This window comes from Cnephaeus nilssonii (genome assembly GCF_951640355.1).
Source record: "Cnephaeus nilssonii genome assembly, chromosome: 19".
NCBI classification, from domain to species: Eukaryota; Metazoa; Chordata; class Mammalia; order Chiroptera; family Vespertilionidae; genus Cnephaeus; species Cnephaeus nilssonii.
Genome location: NC_137090.1, coordinates 39,334,736 through 39,357,137, shown reverse-complemented (window position 1 = coordinate 39,357,137; position 22,402 = coordinate 39,334,736). Strand labels below are relative to the sequence as shown.

At 46.4% G+C, this 22,402-nt stretch overlaps 1 protein-coding gene across 1 annotated transcript; it reads right to left on the bottom strand.

The window, feature by feature from the left end:
- Window positions 1-262: 262 nt before the first annotated feature.
- On the bottom strand, window positions 263-21,499 carry LOC307115219 (polyunsaturated fatty acid lipoxygenase ALOX12-like; the record flags this gene model as incomplete). The annotated part of the gene is made up of 14 exons (XM_079798323.1): window positions 263-442; window positions 567-737; window positions 868-968; window positions 11,128-11,249; window positions 11,742-11,911; window positions 12,140-12,226; window positions 15,111-15,320; window positions 15,981-16,124; window positions 16,656-16,816; window positions 17,074-17,177; window positions 17,271-17,393; window positions 17,498-17,579; window positions 20,645-20,846; window positions 21,365-21,499. 14 exons carry the CDS (start codon window positions 21,497-21,499, stop codon window positions 263-265), a joined length of 1,992 nt encoding a protein of 663 aa, XP_079654449.1.
- Between the last annotated feature and the right edge of the window lie 903 nt (window positions 21,500-22,402).

Below are 22,402 nucleotides of genomic sequence, written 5' to 3'. Positions count from 1 at the left end.
TTTCCAGAGACAGGATAAGGCTACATGAGTAAATAGTTGATCTCTTTAAGGAATGTGTTTTCAAACTAAAGATCATTCTGTTAGATGACCTGGAAGTGGGGGACAGTGCCTCAGGCTAGTGATATATTCAGGGAGGGAACCCAGATAGAAAAGAAAATAGAACCATAGTAATTCAGATCTAGAAAACCATAAAACTCAAAAGGAAAATGTTAACCCTAGTATCGGCCTGTGATCTATGAAAGGCCATTAATGATACTAGGGCTCAGATAGCAACACTGTTCTCTATGCAGCTCGGCTTCAGGTATTCATAGGGAATGTCTAGCTGCTCATTCCGGGCCACTATCTCCCTTTCCAGGTTGTCCAGATCTGCTTGAAATTGTCTTAAAATAGCCTTGGGCTCAGGGCCTGAGAAATATTCTTCTGTGTGATACCCCAGGGGTACCTGAAACAGAAAAGAAAGATTGATCACCTTCTAGTTCCAAGACACAGGGACCAGAGCCCAGCCCCACACTCTGAACTTTCTTTTCCATTACCACTGCCCCAGAGTTCCCCAAATCCGCTCTCACCATGTCTGGCTGCTGCCGGCCCAGTTGCCTCACGAAAAGCATCTGAAGACAGCTCTGCCAGACATCTGGGAGTGAGCCCATCAGTGTGGCCATTGTCACATCTTCCTTGGTGGTAGGAGGGGGCATCCGCATTGTGCATGGGGCATTAGGGACCCAGAACATCCAGTCATGCTGAGGGGGCAAGAATCTGGAGTCAACCAGGCACTCTGATATGCAGGACTCTGGCTCCCAACTCTTTCCTTCAAACATACCCTAGACCAGGCACTTTTCCTCAGGGACCCAGGCTTTCAGTTGTCCATACCTGGCTGAAGTTGACTGCTGCATGCTGGGCAGTGCATGTGAAGATGCACATGGTAAGGAAATGACAGAGCTGAGCGCGGGACTGGAAGGAGACAGGAAAACCTAGAAGAAGAAATACCAAAGTTTAGAAACTGCAATCCCTGAAAAAGATAAGGAAATAAATGCTGATGTCTGGAGATACCTATATGTTAGAATTGGTGAGCATTCATTCATTCATTCATTCATGTAAAATATATGCTGCACCCAAAAGAATAAAACAGCTTAGGAATATATTGGACCAAGGAGGTGAAATACCTGTACATTGTAAACCATAAAACATTGATGAAAGAAATTGAATACAAATAAATGGAAATATATTTTATTATCATGGATTGGAAGAATTAATATTGTTAAAATGTCCATACTACCCAAGGCAATCTACACATTCAATGCAATCATTGTGAAATTCCAATTGCATTTTTTAAAGAAATAGAATAAGTCAACCTATAATTTTAGGTTGGAGTCAGTAAATACCCCAAATAGCCACAGAAATCTTAGAGTTCAAGCCATCCTTATTCTGCCTTCTGATTTCAAATTATATAACAAAGAACAAATAATCAAAACAGTATGGTATTGGCATATAGCAGACACATAGATCAATGGATCTGAACAAAGAGTCCAAAAAAGGAGGCAAGGATATACAATGGGAAAAGGACAGTTTCTTTAATAAATACTGCTGGAAAAACTGGCAGCCACATATAAAAGAGTGAAACTGGACTGCTATCTTATACCACACACAGATATTAAGAAAAAATGGATTAAAGTACTGAAACCATAATACTCCTAGAAGAAAAATTAGGTGGTAAGCTCCTTGACATCAGTCTTGGTGATGCTATTTTGGATTTGCAAAAGCCAAGGCAACAAAAGCAAAAATAAACAAATGGAACTATATCAGGCTAAAGATCTGCACAGCAAAGGAAACCACCAACAAAATTCAAAGGCAAGATACTGAATAGGAGAAAATATTTGCAAATCACATATCTAATAAGGAGTTAATATCCAAAATATATAAAGAACTCGTACAACTCAATAGCAACATAAACCAGATTCCGATTAAAAGGTGGACAGAAGCTCTGAATAAACATTTTTCCAAAGACACACAGATGGTCAACAGGTACACAAAAAAGTGCTCAACATCACTAATTAACAGAAATCTAAATCAAAATCATAATGAGATGCTACCTCACACCTGTTAGAATGGCTATTATGAAAAGACAAGGAATAACAAGTATTGGTGAGACTGTGGAGAATAGAAGCCTTGTGTACTGTTAGTGGAAAGTTGTGAGGCCACTATGGAAGCCAGTATGGGGATTCTTCAAAACATTAAAAATAGAATTAAATATGATCCAGCAAATCCATTTCTGAGCATTTATCCAAAGGAAATGAAACATTGATTTGAAAATATAGCTGGACCCCATGTTGATTGCAGCATTATTTACCATAGCCAAGAAATGGAAGCAACTGCCCTGGCCCATGGGGCTCAGTTGGTTGGGCATCATCCTGTGCAATTAAAGGTTGCTAGTTCAATTCCCTGTCAGAGCACATGCCCAGGTTATGGATTGTGGGCTCAATACCCAGTAGGTGGTGCACAAGAAGCAGCCGTTCAATAGACTTGTTCCTATTTGACATCAATATTTCTCCCTCTCCCTTACTCTCTCTGTAAAAATCAATAAAAATCTTTTTTAAAAAAAGACATGGAAGCAACCTAAATGCTTATCAATGGATGAATGAATAAACAAAGTTATATATCTACACTAATAAAAGAATAAGATGCAAATTGACCGTATCTTTGTGATGCCCACAGCCAATCAGGAGTGAGTATGCAAATTAACCCAACAAAGATGGCGGGTTAATTTGCATACTGAGGTGCAGAGTGGCCGAATGCGGGGCGGAACGTTTGCATCATTGCTATGGCGACGATGCTGGCATTCTGAATAGCCCCAGCCGCTCTGTGCCTCTGGGCAGCATGGGAAGGCAGAAAGGCGGCTCCAGGCCTGAGAGAAAAGGTAGTGTTGGCAGCCAGGGGAAGAAAAGCCCATTCTTGCATGAATCTTCATGCACCGGCCCTCTAGTATATATATACTATATATATATATAGTGTGTCCCTCAGCCCAACCTGCACCGTCTCCAATCTGGACATCCCTCTCACAATCCAGGACTGCTGGCTCCCAACTGCTCTCCTGCCTGCCTTCCTGATTGCCCCTAACCGCTTCTGCCTGCCAGCCTGATCACCCCCTAACCACTCCCCTGCCAGCATGATTGATGCCTAACTGCTCCCCTGCCAGCCTGATTGCCTCTAACTGCACTCTCCTACAGGCCGGGTACCCCCCCAACTGCCCTCCCCTGCAGGCCTAGTTCCAGCCAACTGCTCTCCCCTGCAGGCCTGGGTTCCCCCCCCCAACTGCTCTTCCCTGCAGTCCTGGTCGCCCCCAACTTCCCTCCTCTGCCGACCTGGTCACCCCTAACTGCCCTCCCCTGCAGGCTTGATTGCCCCCAACTGCCCTCCCTTGGAGGCCTGGTCCCTCCCAACTGCCCTCCCCTGCTGGCCTGATCACCCAAAACTGCCCTTCCTTGCAGGCCTTGTCCCTCCCAGCTGCCTTCCCCTACTGGCCATCTTGTGCAGCCATCTTGTGTCCACATCGGGGCAGCCATCTTTGAAAACATGGGGGCAGCCATATTATGTTGGAGTGATGGTCAATTTGCATATTACTATTTTATTAGATAGGAAATATATATATGTAATTTTGAAGTTCCAATTGCATTTTTTAAAGAAAGAGAATAAATCAACCTACTATACACTGAGTGGCCAGATTATTATGATCTCTGCATAATAATCTGCCCACTCAGTGTGTGTGTGTGTGTGTGTGTGTGTGTGTGTGTGTGTGTGTGTATAATATATATATATATAATCTCCTATCTAATAATAGAGTAATATGCAAATAACCATCACTCTGCTACGCCCACGATTGGGCAGCAGGAGGCTGGGTGGCGGGACTCGGGGTGGCCTATCCAGCCATTAAGAGGTGCAGGGGGCGGGACTTGCGAGTCTCGCCCCCTGCGCCTCTCAACAGCTGGATCCGTCACTGCTGAGGGGAGACCCCTCAGCGTTCGCGGGTCGGAGCGGTGGCGGCGGTGGTGGCGCCCCCAGACCCGCAACGCTGAGGGGTCTCTCCGGGGGCGGCGGCGGCGGCGGTAGCGGCGGTGCCCGGACCTGCCCCCATCAGCGTTCGCGGGTCTGGGGGCACCACCACCGCTGCCACCGCTCTGACCCGCGAACGCTGAGGGGTCTCTCTGGCAGCAGCCTGGACCCGCCTCGATGCACCTGCACTGGGGGAGGACCTGGTCAGCAGCCGCCAAGGCTGCTTCAAGGGCCAAAGAGGGAGGCAGGGTCAGACCCCAGAGGCCAAAGCTGCTGTGGGGCCCGGGGAGCCAGGCAGGGCTGGACAGGCAACCTCAGGGTGGGCCTGGGGGTGGGTCCAGCGGCACAGCTTGACAGCAGACAGCAGGGCCTGCTTGGCTGTTGCCGCTGCGACCCAGGAGCAGACAAGCGCAGCTGCAGGCAGCACCCAGCAGGGCTTGCTTGCCCATCACTATGGTGTGGAGCAGGCAAGCCCCACAGAGAGCAGAGAACCACAGGGAGCGGGCCTAAGCCATCAGCAGGACATGCCCTGAGGGCTCTCGGATTGGAGAGGGTACAGGTCGGGCTGAGGGACACCCCCCCATGCATGAATTTCATGCACCGGGCCTCTAGTATATATATACTATATATATATATATATATATATATATATATATATATATATATATATACACACACACACACTAGAGGCCCAGTACATGATTGAATCATGCACGTGTAGGATCCCCTACATGCTTTCGCTTTTCGCGGTGGACCTGGGTGCCTGTCCACTGGTGCACCAGGCCTTTCAGAAGCCTCCGGCGCGGCGGAGGCTTCTGAAAGGCCTGGTGCTGGAGCAGACAGGCACCCAGCTCCCACGCTTTTGATGGTCCGCGGCCGCTGACGGGGGCTACCCTGCTGTTGAGAGGCACAGGGGGCGGGACTCCCGCCCCCTGCGCCTCTCAATGGCCGCTGAGGGGGGCTGCCGCGGACACCTGGCTACCCTGCCATTGAGAGGCGCAGCTGGGTGTCCGCGGCAGGCCCCCTCAGCGGCCGCGGATCTGGCCGTTGAGAGGCGCAGGGGGCGGGAGTCCCACCCCCTGCGCCTCTCAACAGCAGGGTAGCCCCCCTCAGTGGCAGCGGATCTGTGCCTCTCAATGGCCGGATAGGCCACCCCGAGTCCCGCCCCCCAGCCTCCCGCCGCCCAATCATGGGCGTAGCGGAGTGATGGTAATTTACATGTTACTCTATTATTAGATAGGATATATATATATATATATATATATATATATATATATATATATATATATATATTAGAGGCCCGGTGCATGAATTTGTGCATTGGTGGGGTCCAGCAAACCTGGCCAGGGGGAGGGAACATGGGCAGTTGGCCAGCCTGCCTGCTGGTCAAACTCCTGGTTGAGGGGACAATTTGTATATTAGCCTTTTATTTTATAGGATATACACTGAGTGGCCAGATTATTATGTGTTCAGAGATCATAATAATCTGGCCACTCAATGTGTGTGTGTGTGTGTGTGTGTGTGTGTGTGTGTGTGTGTGTGTATCCTACCTAATAAAAGAGTAATATGCAAATTGACCCTAACTCTGCTACACCCACAAGCCACGCCCACCAGCCAATCAGGAGCAAATATGCAAATAAACCCAACCAAGATGGCTACAGCCACAGAGAGCAGGAGGGAGGCTTGGGTTTCCCCGGTAACAAAGGAAGCCAAGCTTTCTGCCTGGCCTGCCGTTGCAGGCCTAAGCCTCCACTCAAGACTACAAAGTTTCAATTATAGAAGGTAAACAAATCCAAACAGAAATGGCGGCAGCCACTGAGCTGGAAAGAGTGGGAGGCTTGGGTTTCCCCCGGCAATGGAGGAAGCAAAGCTTCTGCAGCCCTGGCTGGCCTAGGCCTCCGCTTCAGGCTACAAAGTTTCAATTATAGAAGATACACAAACCCCAAAAGAAATGGCTTCCGGCCACAGAGCGAGCAGGAGGCTTGGCTCCACTCCAGGCTACAAAGTTTCAATTGTAGAAGGTAAATAAATTCCAAATACCAGGGCCTCTGCTTGGGTCGCCAGGGGAAGTGGCCAGCCTGCAAACCACCATAGGCCCTTCACCCAGGCCGCCCCACACCCCAAGGGAACCCCCACCCTGATCCGGGACACCCTTCAGGGCAAACCAGCTGGTCCCCACCCATGCACCAGGCCTCTATCCTATCTAATAAAAGAGTAATATGCAGTTTGACCATCACTACAACACACAAGATGGCTGCCCCCATGTGGTCAAAGATCTTGCCCCCATGTGGACACAAGATGGCCGGCACAAGATAGCCAGCAGGGGAGGGCAGTTGGGAGGCACCAGGCCTGCAGGGGAGGGCAGTTGGGGGCAATCAAGCCTGCAGGGGAGGGCAGTTGGGGTGACCAGGCCAGCAGAGGAGGGAAGTTGGGGGTGACCAAGCCTGCAGGGAAGGGCAGTTGGGTGGGACCCAGGCCTGCAGGGGAGAGCAGTTGGGGGGGACCAGGCCTGCAGGGGAGGGCAGTTAGGGGTGACCAGGTCTGCAGGGGAGGGCAATTAGGGGCAAACACGCTTGTGGGATTGGGCCTAAACAGGCAGTTGGACATCCCTCGAGGGGTCCCAGATTGGAGAGGGTGCAGGCTGGCCTGAGGGATACCCCCTACCACTCCCCCCCCCCCCCCCCCCCGTGCACGAATTTCATGCACTGGGCCTCTAGTATATATATATCTTTTCAAATATTATTCAGCCTTAAAAAAAGAAGGAATTCTTGCCATTTGTGACAACAGGCATAGACCATGGGATGGCATGATGCTAAGTGAAATAAGTAGCCTGAGAAAGTTAAATATTATATGGTCTCACTTATATGTGGAATTAAAAAAAAAAAAGTAAGAAGACCCTGAGATCATAGATACAGAATAGATACAGAGAACAGATTGGTAGTTCCAGAGGTGGGGGTAAGAGTAGGTGAAATGAGTGAATGTGATCAAAAGTTACAAACTTCCAATTATAAAATAAACTAGAGGCCCAGTGCATGACAATTGTGCACTGGGGAGGAGGGGGTCACTCAGCCAGGCCTGAGCCCTCTTGCAGTCTGGGACCCTTTGAGGGATATCTGACTGCCAGTGGGTGCGGGCCTAAGCCGGTAGTCAGACATCCCCTGAGAGGTCCTTAGAGCTGCTGCAGAGGTGGGAGAGGCTCCTGCCATTGCCACTGCACTCGCCACTGGCGAGCCTGGCTTCTGGCTGACTGGCGCTTCCTCTGTAGGAATGCACTGACCACCACGGAGTAGCTCCTGCATTGAGCGTCTGCTCCCTGGTGGTCAGTGTGTGTCATAGTGACTGGTTGTTCCACCGTTCAGTCAATTTGCATATTAGCATTTTATTATATAGGATAAGTCATGGGATGTAATGTACAGCATGGCTATTATGTAATGTACAACATGGTGGCTATAGTTAATACTGTATTGTATATTTGAAAGTTGCTAAAAGGGTAGATCATAAAAGTTCTCATCAAAGGAAAACATTGGGTAACTATGTGTGGTGATGGATATTAACTAGACTTACTGTGGTGATCATTTCACAATACATACAAATATTGAATCATTGTGTTGTACATCTGAAATTAATAATATATACCAATTATACTTCAATTTTAAAAACTCACTAGATAAAGGTTACAACCCTAGAAGTATAAGGGTAAATATTTTAACAGGCACCTCATGAAGGAGGATATTCTGGGTGACTATTAAGCCAAGGAAAAAGTATTCAGAGCAACTAGTCTTCAGGAAAAGGCAACTTAAACTCACAATATGATAGATCTACATACTCACTAAAATGGCCGAAGTAAAAAAGATAGAAATATCTTTTTCATGTATTTGAGACTATATGGAGCAACTATAACTGAAACTGCTGAATGGAGTGAAAACCGATATAACCACTTTGGGAAAATGGTCAATCAATAGCTACTGAAGCTAATTTTTGCATAATTTAAGTCCATCAAGTCCACGGGAAAACACACACACAAATGTTTACAACAGCACTAATATTGACTGCCCAAAGCTGGAAACAATACTAATATCCATCAGTAGCAAAAAGGAAAAATAAATTGAGGTTCCCACAATGATAATGAACAAACTACATGCCACATGCAGCAAAGTAGGTAAATATTAAACATAGTATTCAGCGAATGAAGCCAGACACAAGCAAGTGCATGCTTGTATTTCCATCTGTGAAAGGTCAAAACAAGTAAAACTAACCAACCTACAAGTAAGAGAATACTTATCTTCATGTGGATAGACTGGAAGGTAGTATGCAAGGGGCTTTCTGAGGGAGCTGGTAAAGTTCTGATTCTTAATCTTCATGCTAATTATACAGGTGTATCTTCATGTGGATAGACTGGAAGATAGTATGCAAGGGGCTTTCTGAGGGAGCTGGTAACGTTCTGATTCTTAATCTTCATGCTAATTATACAGGTGTGTCACAATAGTAACACATCACTAAGTTGCCAGGGGTCCTCAAACTACGGCCCGCGGGCCACATGTGGCCCGCCGAGGACATTTATCCGGCCCGCCGGGTGTTTTTGCCACTGCTGCCTGTCCTGCTTAGCAGCCGACTCGTCCCGGGCCCACAATGAGCATGTGTGGAATGTGCGCCGCACTCTCCGACTCCCCTCCTTCTCTCTGAGGGACACTGAACTGGCCCCCTGTTTAAAAAGTTTGAGGACCCCTGAAATGTACACCTATGATTTCTGTACCTTTCTTTAGGTTTGTTGTATTTCAACAATTGCTGTCTCCCCAAAAGGGTTTCGGTGCTTATAGATAGCTGGGGAATGATGTAGAGAAAGAGAAGTACTTGATTCAGTTAAAATACAGGAAGATGTGTCAAAATCAGCTATCTCATTCAACTCAATATACAGGCAAGTGTTTTAAAGTGTAGTTTCCAGTATTATTATTCAGTTGTGCTGAGGCCAAGAGGTCAGGAAAAAACTGCCATGGAAAAGATATGTTATACTCACAGATCCCAGGAGATGGGTACCTGCCACACCACAGGGGATCACACTGGGAGCACGAGGGTTGGTCAAGAGGCAGAGGGGGTGAGGGGAAAAGGAAGCAGGAGCCATTGTCGTGGTTTCCATGAGAAGGAAGACAGAACAAGCCTGTTTAGGACAGGCTAGTTGCAATACTTCCAGTGGGCTGTGGAGTGTGGTAGCTGTCCCTAGTCTGGTGATTAGGCCAGAGGAATAGTGGCCTAAAGTGTAAGAGCTCCTTACAGGTGGTGGTTGGGACTTCCAGCACATGAAAAGCATGCTTCTAGGAGAGTGGTTTGCCATATCTGATAATCAGCTGGCCCTGGGGGTAGTAGTAACTTTTGGGTCAATAAGACTCCAAGATGTCAAAGTATCAAAACTGCAGAATAAAAAAACATGATGACTGCAATGAGATGGGGTCATAGAGTTTGATGCCTGGCCAAGGTCATCTACCACATGGCACAGTCTGGACTCTCCTAATTCACATGCTGATCATATTGGGGAGGTATTTTTGTGTGGGGTGGAGCATATGATTAAACTCATCTAACACTATATACTATGCAGGCTTCAGAACTTATATCATTGGGTCTCAAAAATTCTGTCAGATACTAAGTGAGAAAGGTTGGCAAATATTTTGTCCATTTTAGCTTGAAGAAAACTAAAAGTCAAAGTGAAAGAGATCTAGTGGATGGCTCAAGGTCATAGATGGAAAGAGGCAGAAACCAGTATTTTGGAAACAAATATTAGTGTGTGGCCTTTAATGAGAATAATGTGGGAATAATAGGGCAGAAGAACATTGAAAGCTGAGGGAGTAAAATGGAGGAATCAGAGATTAAAGCTTACATATAACTGTATTTTGTAAATGCTTATGGTAGAAATGTCATGGGAAGAGGATGGCCAGGGAGAGGAAAAAGCATCTTTTGGGGCATGGGATGCTTAAAGAACAGAACTGAAAAGTATGAGAGAACATTTGGTCCTGAAAGGGTCAGGGCGGTGGGAGTGTTGCCCAGATCCTCTAAGAAAAGCCTTCCTCCAAGGATCTGGCATTGGTATATTAAACCTTGTATTCCCATGTCGCAGCCATAATAGCTTCCCAGTATATATTCATACTTGTGCCACAGGCTGAGGATGGGAATCAAGATGTTGTTGTGGCCGAAACCGGTTTGGCTCAGTGGATGGAGCGTTGGCCTGCGGACTCAAGGGTCCCGGGTTCGATTCCGGTCAGGGGCATGTACCTTGGTTGCGGGCACATCCCCAGTAGGGGGTATGCAGGAGGCAGCTGATCGATGTTTCTCTCTCATCGATGTTTCTAGCTCTCTATCCCTCTCTCTTCCTCTCTGTAAAAAATCAATAAAATATATTTTTAAAAAAAAGATGTTGTTGTGAAGTATGCAGGGGCAGGGCCTGAAGGAAAATTTGAAACAAAGCAAGCTGGCCCATATGTGCTAGAGAGAGGAGGATGAAACTAGGCAAAGCTCAATAAAAGCTATTTCTTCCTCATAGAGTAAAATGTGGAGTGGGAGAACTAAAGGTAGATCCTAGTGAAGGAATGCACTGGGCAGAGAAAGTCAATATTCAATTTGCACCTAGAAATGACCTTGCACTGTGGTAGTGTTGCATGTGTCTGGACCCTCTGTGTGTGGTGCACAGTGGCAGGCAAGAGGAGGAGGGAAATCCAGAGAGTCATCATGGATTTTGGTGGGAAATTTTCGCCAACTTATATTCTTAGGAAGAGCTTTAGAAGCAGGGCCTGGGCAGATCCCCCACTGGTCATGGTTCTGGACCCACTGGGCTCTATGCTGTGGAAAAATCAGGGCAACTGAGGCAGGAATGGGAGATGAACATAAAGATTGATGATCAGGGTCTCTGGGAAGGACAATCCTTGGGTTTGTAGAACTGTCCTAACACTTAGGAGGTGGGAATGGTATTCATATGCTTCATGTGTGGAGGACTAGAGGTTGATGAGAGGTTGGGATCATGTCCCCAGAAGGGCAAGGCTGACAAGGGGCTCTGGGCAGAGTGTCTGAACAGCTTCCTTCTCTCAGCCCAGTTCTCACCTCGGTCCTGGGCCTGGCACAGCCCCACCTCAGTGATCTCCCGACACCAGGCCTGCAGCTCAGGGTCCCCTCTCACGATGTCATCCCCGTGGTAGAAGAGGTGGATGATCTCTTCCACGTACCTGCCCAGAGGAGAAGAGAGCTGAGCTCATTGCATTCATCATGCTTATTTATTCTGCTCCTTGGGTCAAGGCTGTAGCCTATGACCGTTAATCCTTTTCTGTGGCTTCTGTCCAGTTGACTGTCATTGTATCTGGGGGCACATCTTACCAGACTTTCCTTTTGGGACATCCCCAACCTCTTTCTACACACTAGTTTAGAAAGGAAAGGTGGGACATTAGTTTTAAGCGTTCCTTATACATAATTAATAACCATTCTTTCTAAGAAAACCCAAGTTCTTCCAGATCCCCATCTCCCCATTCCCAGTTTCCCCAAGATAGGTTCTTACTTTATTCTGCTTTCTTCCTTTTCAGATTCTGTCCACTGTCTGCTTTACTCCCTCTGTCTGGACCTTCTTGTTTCATGTTCCTTTTGCCCAGTGCTGACCTCAAGCCAGAGACCCACTCTCCCTCTCCCCAATGGCCCTTTATTTATAAGCTCCCACTCTTACCCACCTGGCAGTGATCTCCCAGAGCCGTACAGCATCATGGGCATAGAAAGCACTTGGGATTCCCAGCAGACCCCGGTCAGCAAGATCTTCAGGAGGACAGAGGGAGCGGTAGGTCAGCTTAGCCATGGCCCGGCGGAGTAAGTGCACATGGGGCCCTCCACCTGTGCTCACAGCCTGGAATTTGAGAATTAACAGGTTTTAGAGATAAAAGAAGAGCTGACAATCTTGGCATATTATATAAGGGGTTCACAGTGGGGTTTACAAAATTAAAAGTATGAAATGAAAAGGCTCATCGTTTAAGGATCAGGACATTCATACTAGGTGGTGTGAGACTGTGAAGATGGCAGGAGGTTGTTGAGAGATGAAAGATTAGGCAGCCCCATGCCCTCATTTCCTCTTTACCTGACTAAATATTCCACTCTCTGAGTTGAAGTGTATTCGTCCCCGTAGGTTCATTTCCATGGTGTAGCGGGTGTGTGGGATCAGGAGCTGGATGAAGAAGATTAGAGAAGGTAGTTATTGGAGACCATGCTTGTGTCCTCCCTTGTAGGGAGTGGCACTCTCTCCTCTTGATGCTTTTCTCCCTGCCAGGGCCTTTGTAGGCTGGTCTCCTTCTGCTGCTATGATCACTAACTCTCATGCTCTCCATGACTCTACAGGGAGTGGGGTTGTGGAGCCAGAATGACCTGGGCTTGAATCCTTGCTTAACCACTCACTTTGGTACTTGTTCAAGTACCTCATCTATCAAAATTGTCATCTGTCAACAAGGATGATAATAGGTCTCCTAAGTCAAGTGCTGTGGTGGTGATTATGTGAGTAATATATAAAGAGTGTTTAGCTCAGTGCCTGGCACACAGAAGCATTGATTAGGAGGTATTATCATTACCTTTATTGTATCCACCTTGAATGTAATTGTGCGTTTAGAAGCTACCCTTTAGTTTTCAATAGCATTTCATGCTTCCTCTATTATTCACATCTTTTCCTTCCTTAAACTGGCGTTTCTGCTCATTTTCAAAGCTCTCCCTCCAACTGCTCATTGTTTTACTCTTGGATTCTTTTGGGGAAAGAGTATCTTCAGTCAGAATTTTAGAAATGATATCAAGCTCCCTGCTTAAGCAGCAAATGGATTGTCATCAAATCTGTACCCATTCCTAATTGTCCTCTCTTTCCTTCTTTTTTTTTTTTAGCTATTAAAAAGTACAACTAAGATTTCTTTTTATCTTAGATGAATTTTATTTCATTTCTGCCTGTTTGATATACAGGATTTAGACTGTTTGGATATTGGTCAGAGCTTTTTGATGCTGGAATAAAGGAAAGACACAAGTGATACTCCTGATACCAAGATATCAAAGGAGCTCATATTGTTCTTTTAAAAAAGTTCATGGAGAGATGCTGATTTCACAGAAAACACTAAGATCACAGTAAGGAGCAAAGAACCCAGAACAGAGTTTCTAACAGCAATGACAAAAATGATGATGACAATAAAAATAACAGCAGAAAACTGACATTTTTCTAGCATTTATTCTGTAATGGCTTAACAAGCCATTATAACCCGTTATCCTCCTTCAAAGATGAGGAACATGAACATACTTCTGGTAAGTACTGAGACTAGGATTCAGGCTTCAGATCCAGAGCCTGCACCAGTAACCTTGGTAACTTCTGCAACCTTAGCCCCTCCTGGGAGTTCCAACAAGACTGTCAGCCATGGGATGGAGTTGCTATGATGAGGGAATATGGCTGTGGAGGGGGGCTTATGTATTAAAAAGTCATTTTGAAGTGTAAAGTGGGAATAAGTGATTCAAGCTAGGAGGGAGATGGTGATAGAAAGGCATCATGAGATTATCAAATCTGAGAGCCCATGAACTACATTAGTAACTATTTTATCTATGTCACACTAGAACCCTGAACATCCCCAGTCCACAGGAGTGTTGGCATTGGAACTCGCAGAGACATTACAGATCAGTTGTTCTGCTTGTCAAATACTCATTTGCATATCTTACCAACACTTCAAACTCTTTGTATCTAAAGCTCAATACCTAATCTTTGCCTCCAAACTGGCTTCTTTTCCTGACTACACTCTTTCTGACCACTGCACTCCTTCATAGACTTGTAGATTTTTTCCCCCTGCTCTGCCCTGTTCCCTGTTTCAAAGTGCCATTTGGAAAACAATTGTAAGACAAGCACAAGCTTTATTTTGCTGCTTTCTGCCTAGCAATAGACACTGAACTCACTGTTTATAGTATCACAGTATTTCTTGGTCATCCCAACAGTATTCACTTTGTGAGCTCCTAGGTCTGGCAGTGCTGAGACCTCTGACCTTTCTCTCCAATAATGTACAGGTATGACGCAGGCAGTGTCTCCTCCCTTCCATCCCTGTCACCACCATGCTAATGTACAGCTTTAGTCTCCTCAATCTTGGGTAGATGTCAGTGACCAGCCAGGCTGCTATCCTTGCCCTTTTATCTTGTGCTCCTCATAACATTTGGTTACAGTAGAACATTCTCCATCAATACTATAGAGTTTACTAGAGGCCCGTTGCACAAAGATTCGTGCAAGAATAGGCCTTCCTTCCCCTGGCTGCTGGCACTGGTTTTCCTACAGCACCTGGGACCCAGGCCTTAGCTCCAGCTGCTACCTTCCACCTTTACTCCAGCCAGAGCCTTTAGTCTTTGCTCCTGTAGCTCCCTCCACCCCCGTCCTCCCCCTCATAGCAGGAGTCCTGCCCCGCCTGGTTGCTCCATGCCTGTGTATGCAAATTAGCCCTCCATCTTTGTTGGGTTAATTTGCATATCCAATCCTGATTGGCTGGTGGGCATCATGGAGGAACAGTCAATTTGCATAATTCTCTTTTATTAGTGTAGATAGCTGTTTCTTTTGATTTCCACCTCTATTATCAGATATGATTCTTTGGCTGTTTGTCATGTCTACCACTTGTCTTTCTGGCTAAATGGCAACATATGGGTTTAACAACCTATATTCCTACTCTCTTCCAGACCCATTGCTGGAGAATTTCAGAGAATTGACTTGCAATATGTGTAGAAAACTGCTGAAGGACTTGATTTAATAGGATAGCTTGTGTTTTATTTCTTATAACTGCGTGTGAGTCTATAATTGGCATAATTTTAAAAAGAATTTAAACATGAAAATATTACCACAAAATTCAAGGTGTTGCCATCGTTATTTCACTCCTGTCCCTTCTTGCCTATGAAGATTATTTGCTGATACCATATCAGTGCTTGATTATTCAAACAAAGCAGGTTTTTTTATATATTCCTAGTCAGGTGGCTTAGGCTTTTAAAATCTTGGATAACTGTTGCATTGTTTCACATGTTTCCTTGTGTGCAATATGGGACATGGAAGATAGAGTATGTACCTTGAAGACAGGGTGCAGTCCTGGGAGGCATCTCATGGTGGCCACCGCGATGACCTCAGCCAGCATATGAGTGTTCAGCAAGTGATATTGTAACTGGTGCACTTGGAAATCTGAACTTCGGACCCAGGTTTTTGCCAGAAGCCAGGCAAGTGGAGGATCTGAGGGCAGGAATAGTGGTGGGGTTGGGTAGCTGGCATTGGGAGGCTGGATCTGCAATAAAGAGGAATTAAGCATTCATTAACCTCATCTTATGTTACACACTATGCTCAGTATTCTGGGGGAAACTTATGACTAATATTATTGTCATGCAGAGGGCTATAGTCTAGTAGGAGGAATGAGGATCCTGCCTCTCATCCTCTCACTAGATGTGGGGAAGTGTGAGTACCATAATGGTCAGGTTAAAGCAAGAGGAATTGGAAAGGAGGGAATTCAGTATGGCCATAACAGTGGTTTGGGAGAAACCTGACGAAAATGTGAGTTAGGATGGTAGAATAGGAAGGAGAAGTTGGACATTTGAGATACCTGACAATTCTCATCAATTGACTGATGAGAATAGTAAGAGGGAAAATGCATTAAAAACAAGGGAGGAAATATGTCCAAGAAAGAAAGGATATTCCACAGATTCAAAGGTCAGAAAGAGATTGAGTAGCTTTAGGGTGAGTACCAACAGAGACCATTCTGACTCTCAAAAAAGGCAATTTCAGGTGAGTAGTGAGCAAGTTGCAAGGTAGAAAGGGAAGACTGGAGACAAAGACAGACCTCACTGAGTGAGACAGAGGAGGGGGACAAGAACCAGCTGTCTTTTTCCCTGGACAGTGGTTGGGGGGAAGGGAGAGCAGTGTTAGGAAGAGGATTTCCAAAATATCTCACCTGGATGACCATGGGTAGTAGCTTCCCACTGGGTTCCATCTTCAGCATGACGAGGGGGGCAGCCAGGTACTGCTTCTCTCCTTGGATTACATTGGCTGCAATTCCATCCAGCAGTATAAAGTCAGCTTCAAATAGGGAACCGTTCTGGGGGGAAAAGTTCAAAGTCTACTCCAGAGGGCCAGCACCAAGGGGAAGAAATGTAATAACATTCAGTCTCATTTCTTGCAATTATCCTACATCAATATCAGAGTCCTAGTGGCAGAAAGGAAGGAGGGATCCAGAACATTTAGTCCAATTATCAACATTTAGTCTCAGTTGATAATGAGGAAAGAGGCAAAATGAGAGGCGTCTTCCCCAGGGACATGTGAATTCCCTGTGGCAGTGGTGGTTTTAAGACCATACTTGACCAATTCCTGTGCAGCACAGGCATGCTAAGCTTCCCCTGTCAAGGTTTCCAGGCCTCTTTCCTCGTCATATCCTATTTTTCTGCTACCTCTAGTCACATAGTTTCCTTTGCATACTTTATCAACTGCAAGTTTTTCCTGCAAAGGACTCTGCACATAAGGACGGTGGATTAATACAGTCTCCCTTCCCTGATTCACCTCTGGTCCTTCCCCTTCACCACATCCCTTCCCCCACAGATAAGGAGAAGACAACAGAGGGCTGGGGGTGTACCTGGAGTTCTTTTTCCAGCTGGGCCCGAAGCTCCTCCATCCCTGAGGGCAGCACCAGCCGGGAGGGCAGAGAGGTGGAGCGTCTCAACATCATGGGGTTGGTGCCATTGAGGAACTGATAGCCAAAAAGCTCATCATCTTTCCAGTGCTGGTGAACCTTCTCTGTGGGGTTGGAGTGGAGGGTAGGGGGAGGATATTCACCATAACCAGATGTCCTTCTCCTTTAGGTTTTAATACAGCTATTCAGGCATATGATCACTTTGTATCCAGGCCCTGTCTTTCCTTTTTGTTGCCTCTGAGAAATGACCAGGCATAATGTCTTCTCATCTGGGAAGTACTGATGAGGGTCTATGAAGTATGAAGTTTGGGACAACAAAACAGGCTATGAAGAATTTACGAAGATCTATGGGAATACTGACCACAAAGGGTGCTCTTGGGGCCCCAGAAGATCTGATCAAAATCTTCTAGGCTGTCCCAGGAGTTCAGAAAGTTGTAAACACGTTTGAGAATCATCTCCAGTAACCTAGGACAGATATCAAGGATGGCACTGTCAACTCACCAAATCCTGCCTGTTATGGAATCGATCACTCCCCACTCCATTGGGATCTTTTCTCACCCTGTCTTCCCTGTCCATTCATAGTCCAGCCTCTTTCCACCATGAAATTTCATATCTGGGGGCAGATCCTTCACAGAGTCCGCAGCTATTGTCAGGGGTAACCCTTCATGCCAGGTGTCCCAACTAGCAGATGGGAAAAGAGTTCAGGGAGGAATTAGGGGGTCAGTGATGGTGGCAGGATCAGAGAAGAGGTGGGGATATTAGGAGGGTTATGTGTAGGTGGTTACCAGTAAATCAGCTTTCTTTCCTTCAGTTCTTTCTCTCGATGCTTCTGGAACTCGTCCAAGGTATTCTCTCCTGCCAGGCGGGCTGGAAGAACATTCGACCACATATGTTTATCCAACTCATGCTATCCCTGATTTGATCTATTCTCTCAATCTTGACTGTATTACATCATTCTTTTGCCTTTTTCTCTGGCTCTACCTCACCTGATGTATTCCCAAAGTCACTTATTGTATCTTTACCCACACCCAATTCATGATTTCACCTATTTCAACCCATGTTTGTCCTTAAGCAACATCCCATGTTTCCCTCCCTTTCTTTTTCCTTAAATCAAATTCCACTACTTGTGCCTATAGATGATTATTGATTTTCTCCTTAATCACGTGCCATATCCACAATATCCCATATTATTATATAGTAGAGGTGTGGTGCACAGATTTGTGCACCAGTGGGGTCCCTCAGCCTGGCCTGCAAGGATAGGGCTGAGACCGGCTCTCCGATATTGCCCGCGGGGTCCCAGATTGTGAGAGGGTGGTTCTCAGGTGACACACCCTGGAATTGGGCTACCTCCTTGGCAGCTCCTGCATTGAGTGTCTACCCTCTGGTGGTCAGTGTGCATCATAGCTACCAGTCAGGTAGTCGCTTAGGCTTTTATACACTTAGTGGCCAGATTATTATGACCACCCCATCAGTACTTCGTTGGGCCACCTTTTGCCTTCAATATTGTGGCGATTCTTCTTGGCATTAACTCCACGAGATGTTGAAAGGTGATGTGAGGAATCTGACACCATGCCTGATGAATAGCACTGTCCAGTTCTGTGAGATTTGATGGTTGTGGAACCAACTGCCTGATGGCTCTTTTAACTTCGTCCCACAAATGCTCAATTGGATTGAGATCTGGTGATTGTGTGGGCCACCTAAGCAAGGTAAAGTCTCCCTCATGTTCTTGAAACCACTCCTGCACAATACGAGCACTATGGCATGGCACATTGTCTTGTTGGAAGAAGCAATCTCCATTGGGATATGCCATCAACCTGATAGGATGAACTTGATCAGCAACGATACTGAGGTATGTTGTGCTATTCAGACGCTGTTCCGCATGAATTAAAGGGCCCAAATCATGCCAGAAAAACATTCCCCAAATCATAACACTGCCCCCACCAGCTTGAAGCATGTGGGGTACATGCTTTCATGCTGTTTCCGCCAAATTCTCACTCTGCCATCTGTATGATGCAACTGGAAACGTGATTCATCGGACCACATGACTTTTTTTTCCAATGCTCAACTGTCCAATCCTTGTGTTCCTGTGCGAATTGGAGATGTTTTATTTTGGTAACTGCAGACAGTAAAGGTGTTTGAACATGCCTTCGGCTTCCATATCCCATACGATGCAGTGTACGGCGAACAGTGCATTCAGAGATCATTTGAGAGGCTCCCTGATTAAGATCTGCAGTAATTTGATGCACTGTTGCCCTTCTGTTGTCTTGTACCAGTTTTGGCCCTCTCTGTTCTGCCCTAACATTGACTAGTCGCTGACGGCCACAATTCGCATGTTCAGACCCAAATTCAATTCACACGTTCAGACCCAAATTTTCTGCTGATAGTCCAGTCTTTAAACACTTTAACAACAGCTGCTCTTGAACATTTCACGAATTCAGCTGTTCTGCTGATACTTGCTCCATGGTTCTGAGCGCCAACAATCATCCCACATTCAAAGGCTGTTAAATCGAGTTGTTTACCCATATCTTCAGAAAAAAATCACTTCTACCATTGTGGTAAACATGCTTCCTTATTTATAATGGTCTGGCCATCTAGCAACTTCAGCACCAAATTATAGCTAATTTGCCTACAAGCGTCAGGTGGTCATAATAATCTGGCCACTCAGTTTATATATATAGATTGCCTTTGTTAATCTCATCTATATTGGCCTTTGCCTTTCTACTCCTTCACCTGTCCTCCAAATGACATATTTCATATTTATTATACATATGCACTCTGTTCTTCCTTGTCCCTACCCCCACCTGAGACAAAAATTCTATGTGTGTTACCTTCAACCATCCCATTTCACCTGTCTTAAGGAGGAAATAGTTCCATGTTACTACCTTTCCCTGACTCCATTTCACCTAACCTCATCATCACATAGTTTATATTTGTTAACCTGACTTGTCCTCTTCTAACCTGTACTTATATTGTTCCTCAAAGACTCATGTTTCCATTCCTTATTAAATTTATTTTGATATAACATTGATTAATAACATCATATAAAATTCAGATGTACAATCTTACAATACATTTGTATACTCTGAGTGTGCCGTAGCCACATATTTGACCCTCTTTACCCTCTTTGTCTTCCCTCTAGTAACCACCATTCTGTTGTCTGTATCTATAAGTTTGTATTTTTTGTTTTGTTTTGTTTGTTCATTTGCTGCTTTTTGTTTTATATCCCACATAGGAGTCAAATCGTATAGTTCTAGTCCTTTTCCTTAGACATTTCATTTAATATAATACTCTCAAGATCCATCCATGTTGTCTCAAACAGCAATATTTCATCTTTCTTATGGCTGATTCATCTCCATTCTTATATGCCATTGTTCTCAATTTTCTCTCGGGTCATATCTCTCCTCCACGTGTCCCACAGCAACCAATACCATATAGCCCCTGCTCACTCATCCCCACCCCAGTCAGAGTGCTCCCTTCCCACACAATTGTCTTCCATGTTGTCACAGCCAAAGCAGCTCTTATCTTCATATTATTTATTGCTTCTCTTCCCTGCCTCCTCTCAGGGGTCACATGTGCTAGCCTTACCTGTCTTTGTCCTAACTTGTTTCCAGTCTCATGGAGATCTCCTTTCCACTTTACTTTGACTCTTCTGTTACCCAGCATGGCTGCAACTCCCATTCCCTCTGCTCAGCTGGGGAGGTGGGAATCGACATATCACTCACTTCCCTGTCCAGGCCCACTTCAGACCTTTTTCATTCTATGTATAACATTCCCCTTGTCCCCTGTCTTGAGCCCTCTTAACCTGCAAAGCGTGCACTTTTTTCAAATCCCTCAGATCTTCCTTTGTGCTCCCCCCTCCTCTAGTCGCCCCTTGCCCCCTTCCTGTATTACTCCCTGGGCCATGCTCCCACTTCCCTAAGGCGGCCCCTCACCGGTGCCCTCGGGCAGGGTCAGCAGGTCCTCGCCCTGCACCCAGCGGTAGCAGGGGAAGGCGGCCTCCTCTAAGGCTCCTGGGCCCTGCACGGTGATGCGGTCACAGAACCAGGCATCCTCCACCAGGGAGTGGTGTTTGCGCAACTTCACGAACAGCAGTGGCCCCAAGTCCTGGGGAACGTCCTGCTCAATCTCCTCCACCTGTGGGGACCAGAACCCGGTGAGACTTAGTAGTGGGGACCCGGGAGAGGCATTTAACCCAGGGAGCGGGATGGGTGGGGGCTTTGTAAAGTCCAGTGACACAGCCTCCAAAGACAGCATTGCCTCCTCCCAACACCTGCGCGGTGGGTCTCAGATGACCCATTGAACCGGGAGGACCAGGGACCCCGGTTGAGACCACAGTGACTTGAACACTGAGCACCAACACCTCACCTGTGCCCGGGCTCTCCGAGGACCTTCCCCTTTGACCATTGAGCCCATAATGACACTTGGGAAAGGAGTGGAGGTTGTGTGGACCAGAGTCCAGGGGAGGGAGAAAGGGGCTGAGTCCAGCTGGGCCCTGGCTCTGAACCTCTCACCCACCAGGTGCAGGCGTCCCTTCTCAATGGAAGTCCCAGCTGGTGTGGTTGTGCTGTCACTGGCTCTCAGCCCCCAAGTCCCAACTGCCCTCAGGCATTGAGCCCAGCCAGGGGGTCTGAGTTCCCACTTCTTCCTCTTACCTGGCCCCGTGCTGGCCTCAGCTGCAGCTCCAGCTCTGCCTCCCCGCGCTCCCCCACCAGCCACAGCTGCACGCGGTTGAAAGACCCAGAGAAGAGCCAGGCCCCGGTGGCCACTCGGATGTGGTAGCGGCCCATGGCAGCAGGTGGGCTCTCCTGGGTGGCAGAGATTCTGTTACTGGTACCAAAGATTCCGCGGCCAGGCTTTCTCCTGCTGCCTCAGGACAAGTCCAGGGCTTAATAAAGCAGATCTCTGTGTGCCAGCCCACTACAGGATTGGGTCCCACCCCAGACAAACCAGAACCTGGGATTAGCCCAGAGGGTGGGGGAAATGCTGACTGTTCCACTGAGCCTGGGCGCAGGGAGAGGGGCAGGGAGAATCCACCAGTTTTCTTCCTAGGCCCTCATTCCCCCCCAAATACACCCCCACCCTCGTTTTACTATTGAATAGCATTTTCTGAAGGTGTCCTGAGTGCCAGACTCTTTTCTTGCTGGCAGTGCCTGGTGCCCCTGGGTGACTGTAGCCACTTTCTCTTTGCCTACCAGGTCTGCTTGCTGAATGGGCATTGGGATTGTCATTGTGGGCCAGAGAAGGCCTTTTTTGAGGGACACTCCAGTGTTCAGGGATGAATTAGAGTATTTCCTGTAATAAGACTCGTGGTGCCCATTCAGTTAGAGAGCAGCTAATGTATTCCTTTTCTTCTTTTTGTTTTCTTTCCACACCCCCATCCCAAGACAAACATGCTATTTCTGTTTCACTACTCCTTTCTGTTAATAGGATTGTTTCATGTGGTTTATGTCATTTCTTCCACAAAAATTAGGTCACACTCTACATTTATTTTCTTGGAAGTTACTTTTCACAGTTACCAATATGTGATGAGAATATCTTCAGATCAGAAGATGGAGATTTAACTCCTCTTTTCCTAGGTTGAAGGATAACCCTCTTGATGGGTATTCAATACTACCTATGATGAGTGCAAGAGTAAACCTTTGTAGGTTTACTCTTATGCACCCTTATGGTTAAAGAACATATTCCCAGAA